The 6,000-nt window shown below is 39.0% G+C and overlaps 1 protein-coding gene across 1 annotated transcript in view; it reads right to left on the bottom strand.

Moving 5' to 3' along the window:
• Positions 1 to 4,171: 4,171 nt before the first annotated feature.
• Positions 4,172 to 6,000, bottom strand: part of LOC137502937 (zinc finger protein 771-like) — a 45,978-nt gene continuing 44,149 nt past the window's right edge. The window contains exon 5 of the mRNA XM_068230152.1: positions 4,172 to 4,177. Within this exon, the coding sequence (XP_068086253.1) occupies positions 4,172 to 4,177 (6 nt within the window). The remainder of the gene's footprint in view (positions 4,178 to 6,000) is intronic.

Here is a 6,000-nt window from a genome sequence, read left to right as displayed (position 1 = left end):
TCGGGAAAGTTTGTGGAGGAAAGGGTACCAGGGTATAGTGTTATCCAGGAATTAGGTTAAGGCAGATGTTGAGGAAAGTAGAAGAGAAGGAGGAGGGAAAGGAGAAGGTGGTAGTGTTTCACGTTGGTACTAACAGCGTAAGACAAGCAGGTATAAGTACCAACATAGTTGGGGATGTGTCGGACGTGGTAAATGCAGCATGGATGAAGTTTAAGGAAGCGGAGATTGTTATCAGTGGAATACTGTGTAGGAGGGATACTGACTTGAAGGTGATTGGGGATTTAAATGAGACTATAGAGTGGGTATGTGGGAAACTGGGAGTGAAATTTCTAGATCTTAATGGGTGGGTAGGAGATAGAGATCTGCGCTCAGATGGCCTTCACTTAAACCCCAGTGGTACATATAAGTTAGGAAATTTGTTTAGAAGGGTTATAGGGAGGTACATTCAGGGAAACAGGGTGCGCTAGGGAGCGGTGTTAAGGGGACAGGGAAGTGGAAATCAAGTAGGGATGGCATAAAACTCTTAGTGCTCAACTGTAGAAGTATTGTTAAGAAAGGAATAGAATTAATTTAATAGATATATACTTACCAGATATTGTAATAGGAGTTGAATCATGGCTGAGAAATGATATAATGGATACAGAAATTTTCTCACAGAACTGGAGGGTGTATCGTAGAAATAGGATAGGAATGGTAGGAGGGGGAGTATTCATTCTCGAGAAAGAAGAATTTGTAAGCTACAAAAAAGTTAAAGATAACAACACGAAATTCTAGGGGTAAGGCTAATTTCTAAAGATAATAGACAACTTGACGTCTTTGGAGTGTACAGACCAGGACAGGGTAGCGCAGATGCTGATCCAGAATTATTTGATAAGCTATGTGGGAAACAATAAGGAAAGGAACGTGATCGTAGCGGGTGATCTCAATTTACCAAATGTCAATTGGGAAGGTAATGCGAACGACCGGAAGCATGGCCAACAAATGGCAAATAAGTTAATATGGGAAATGCACCTGATTCAGAAAGTGATGGAACCAACTAGAGGAAGAATATTCTTGATGTGGTGCAGGTAAAGCCAGGGAAACCGAAGTAATAGATGGTATTAGTGATCACGAAGCTGTTTTTGTGGTAATTAAAAATAAATGTGAAAGAAATGAAGGTATTAAAAGTAGGACTGTTAGGCAGTACCATACGGCTGATAAAACAGGCATGAGGGAGTTTTTAATAAGTAACTGTGATCGGTGGAAAACGGTAAATAAAAATGTAAACCGAATCTGGGATGGGTTTAAAGCAATTGTTGAGGAATTTGAAAATAAGTTTGTACCTCTAAAGGTGGTAAGGAATGGTAAAGATCCACTATATTATAAGAGGGAAGTAAAGAGTCTAAGAAGGAGGTGCAGTTTGGAAAGAAATAGAGTTAGAAATGGCTGTGGAAGTAAGGAGAAATTGAAGGAACTTACTAGGAAATTTAATCTAGCAAAGAAGTCAGCTAAGATAACATGATGGCAAGCATAATTGGTGGCCACAATAATTTTAGTGAAAAATGGAAGAGTATGTATAGGTACTTTAAGGCAGAAACAAGTTCCAAGAAGGACATTCCAGGAATAATTAATGAACAAGAGGAGTGTGTTTGCGAGGATCTTCAAGAAGCAGAAGTAGTCAGTCAGCAGTATGTAAAGATTGTTGGTTACAAGGATAATGTCCACATAGAGGAGGTGACTAATTCTAAAGAAGTATTAAAATTTGCCGATGACAGCAATGACATTTACAGTAAGACACAAAAGTTGAAAAGTAGAAAAGCAGCTGGAATTGATAAGGTTTTGGGGGATATATTTAAGACAGTGGGTTGGGATATAGTACCATATCTGTAGTACTTGCTTAAGTATTGTTTGTATGAAGGAACTTTGCCAAATGAATGGAGAGTTGCTATAGTAGCCCGTGTATATAAAGGAAAGGGTGATAAACATAAAGCTGAAAATTACAGGCCAGTAAGTTTGACATACATTGTATGTAAGCTTTGGGAAAGCATTCTTTCTGATTATATTGGACATGTGTGCAAAATTAATAACTGGTTTGATAGAAGGCAGTTTGGGTTTAGGAAAGGTTATTCCACTGAAGCCCAACTTGTAGGATTCCAGCAAGATATAGCAGATATCCTGGATTCAGGAGGTCAATTGTACTGTATTGCAATTGACTTATCTGAGGCATTTGATATGGTAGATCATGGGAGACTACTGGCAAAAATGAGTGCAATTGAACTTGACAAAATAGTGACTGAATGGGTGGCTCTGTTTCTAGAAAATAGAACTCAGAGAATTAGAGTAGGTGAAGCTTTATCTGTCCCTGTAAAAATTAAGAGGAGAATTCCTCAAGGCAGTATTATTGGACCTCTATGTTTTCTTATATGTATCAATGATATGTGTAAAGATGTGGAATCAGAGATAAGGCTTTTCGCAGATGATGTTATTCTGCACAGAGAAATAAATAAGTTACTAGATAGTGAGCAACTGCAAAATGACCTCGATAATGTTGTGAAATGGACAGTAGGCAATGGTGAAAGTTCCCTTTGGGGATCATTGTAAATACCTAGGTATTAATATAAGGAAAGATTTTCATTGGGGTAATCACATAAATATGATTTTAAATAAAGGGTACAGATCTCTGCACATGGTTATGATAGTATTTAGGCATTGTAGTAAGGATGTAAATGAGAGAGCATATTTGTCTCTGGTGAGACCCCAACTAGAGTATGGTTCCAGGAAGTGGAAAAAATCCAAGGCAAAGCAGCTCGATTTATTCTGGGCGACTTCCGACAAAAGACTAGCGTTATAAAAAATGTTGCAAAATTTGGGCTGGGAAGACTTGGGAGAAAGGAGACGAGCTGCTCGACTAAGTGGTATGTTCCGAGCTGTCAGTGGAGAGATGGCGTGGGAAGACATCAGTATACGTATAAGTTTGGATGGTGTCTTTAAAAGTAGGAAAGATCACAATATGAAGATGAAGTAGGAATTCAAGAGGACAAATTGGGGCAAATATTCATTTATAGGAAGGGGAGTTAGGGATTGGAATAACTCACCAAGGGAGATGTTCAATAAATTTCCAATTTATTTGCAATCATTTAAGAAAAGGCTAGGAAAACAACAGATAGGGAATCTGCCACCTGGGCGACTGCCCTAAATGCAGATCAGGATTGATTGATTGTGTTGTCACTGTAAGCAAATGACATTTTGATTGATTATTTCTTAGCTCCTATTGGTACATTCGACCTGCAAGTGACCTTAGTACATGTAATGCAATAAAATACTCAAATTGATGAAATTTTCAATTGGTGTGGATATAGCTAGTAAGTAGCGAGGTACTTAGAAGCACCGTCAGGCCATATGGAGGGTCTCGTGTTAGTCATATCCAAAACTGAAAGTAATGCTTTACTGATGCAAACTGTTCGGCATTTATGAAGTTTTCTTCAATAATTTAAGAACATTTCTCCAAAAATTAAGACGTACTGCATCTCAAATAAAAGTACTAATATCTATTACATTACAGGTTTTCAATAAGTGTGAAAAAGCAGCCAGGTTGACTGATGACGATATCTGTAAGATAATAATAGAGGACTTGCCGGAAGATGATTCGGAAAATACTGATATAGAGGAGGAAGAAGAAGATGATCCGGGTGCAGTTACGACCAATAGCTCTACTTTATTGGATGCCATATGGCCTGACGGTGCTTCTAAGTACCTCGCTACTTACTAGCTATATCCACACCAATTGAAAATTTCATCAATTTGAGTATTTTATTGCATTACATGTACTAAGGTCACTTGCAGGTCGAATGTACCAATAGGAGCTAAGAAATAATCAATCAAAATGTCATTTGCTTACAGTGACAACACAATCAATAATTAATATTGACAGAAAAAGGAGAAAACGAGATTTGGAAACCAGTATTCCACAGTACAGTATGAATAAAGGTTTGTACATTATTGTGAACTACCAATGAACTGTATTGTTTCGTACTGTTGCTTGTATGCTAATAATACGTCTTTCCTCCCCAGGTCCAACAGAGGAAGTATTTTCTTCATGTGAAACAGCAACAGATATAATAGCCGTGCTTGAGCGGTAATTGAAAATGTGATATTTCAGAACAGTTTGTATGCAACGCAGAAGGGTTAGCCCCTAAACCTAAAAAGAGGAACTATTAGCATTTTTAGGCATTAATATCTTTATGGGTTATCATAAGCTTCTTTAATGGAAAAAATACTGGTCAAAAAGTGAAGACATAGGAATCCCGCTAATTAGAACAATGAGCCTGAGAGGTTTAGTAACATACTCACCATGTTACACATCGATGACAATTCTACAATCCCAGAAAATTAAACGGACAAGGTTTACAAAGTTAGAGCACACAATGAACAGAGTTGTTGAGAAGAACTGAGTTCAAGATCACACAATGAACAGAGTTGTTGAGAAGACCTGAGCTGAGCAGCACACAATGAACAGAGTTGTGGTGAAGAACTGAGTTCAAGAGCACACAATGAACAGAGTTGTTGAGAAGACCTGAACTGAGCAGCACACAATGAACAGAGTTGTTGAGTAGAACTGAGTTCAAGAGCACACAATGAACAGAGTTGTGGTGAAGAACTGAGTTCAAGAGCACACAATGAACAGAGTTGTGGAGAAGAACTGAGCTTAAGAGCACACAATGAACAGAGTTGTGGAGAAGAACTGACTTCAAGAGCACACAATGAACAGAGTTGTGGAGAAGAACTGAGCTGAGCAGCACACAATGAACAGAGTTGTTGAGACGAACTGAGCTGAGCAACACACAGTGATCAGAGTTTTTGAGATGAACTGAGCTTAAGAGCACACAATGAACAGAGTTGTGGAGAAGAACTGAGCTGAGCAACACACAGTGATCAGAGTTTTTGAGATGAACTGAGCTTAAGAGCACACAATGAACAGAGTTGTGGAGAAGAACTGAGCCCAAGAGCACACAATGAACAGAGTTGTGGAGAAGAACTGATTTCAAGAGCACACAATGAACAGAGTTGTGGAGAAGAACTGAGTTGAAGAGCACACAATGAACAGAGTTGTGGAGAAGAACTGATTTCAAGAGCACACAGTGAACAGAGTTGTTGAGAAGAGCTGAGCTGAGCAGCACACAGTGAACAGAGTTGTTGAGAAGAGCTGAGCTGAGCAGCACACAGTGAACAGAGTTGTTGAGAAGAACTGAGTTCAAGGGCACACAATGAACAGAGTTGTTGAGAAGAACTGAGCTGAGCAGCACACAATGAACAGAGTTGTAGAGAAGAACTGAGCTCAAGAGCACACAATGAACAGAGTTGTTGAGAAGAACTGAGCTGAGCAGCACACAATGAACAGAGTTGTAGAGAAGAACTGAGCTGAGCAGCACACAGTGAACAGAGTTGTTGAGAAGAACTGAGCTGAGCAGCACACAATGAACAGAGTTGTTGAGAAGAACTGAGCTGAGCAGCACACAGTGAACAGAGATGTTGATAAGAACCGAGCTCAAGAGCACACAAAGTGGGTAGTGTAGTTTAAGGAGAAAATATTGGCAGTATGGAAACTGTGGAAGTATGTAATAGTATGAGGGATATGGAATGATGGGTAGTTGATGTTTAAGTCTTAAGTTTAATGAGATGAAAAGATCTGGGAGAAGACTGAGTGAACAAACTGTCTGGGTAAGAAAATGGTTTGATGTGTGGAAGTGTAGATTGTCCGTTTGTTTAGGTGTAAGTCATAAGGTAAACATGATGAGCATAACTGTGAGAAGTCTGAATGAATGTGCTGACTTGGAATGGCATGTGTGTAAGTGTGGTGTGGTGGAAGAAGGGTTTTGTTTAGGAGTTTATGTGTTGAAGGGGTGGTGCAAGTGAATTTGTATGGAAAAAATTATGAGCTGAAGCGGGTAGTGTAGTAAAGTAGAATGGGTTGGTACAATGAAAATAGTGAAAGTATGTTACTGAGAGTTAAAAAAGAAGGGC

This window comes from Anabrus simplex, chromosome 13 (assembly GCF_040414725.1).
Source record: "Anabrus simplex isolate iqAnaSimp1 chromosome 13, ASM4041472v1, whole genome shotgun sequence".
Classification (NCBI taxonomy): domain Eukaryota; kingdom Metazoa; phylum Arthropoda; class Insecta; order Orthoptera; family Tettigoniidae; genus Anabrus; species Anabrus simplex.
This window is presented reverse-complemented; position numbering and strand designations above follow the sequence as displayed.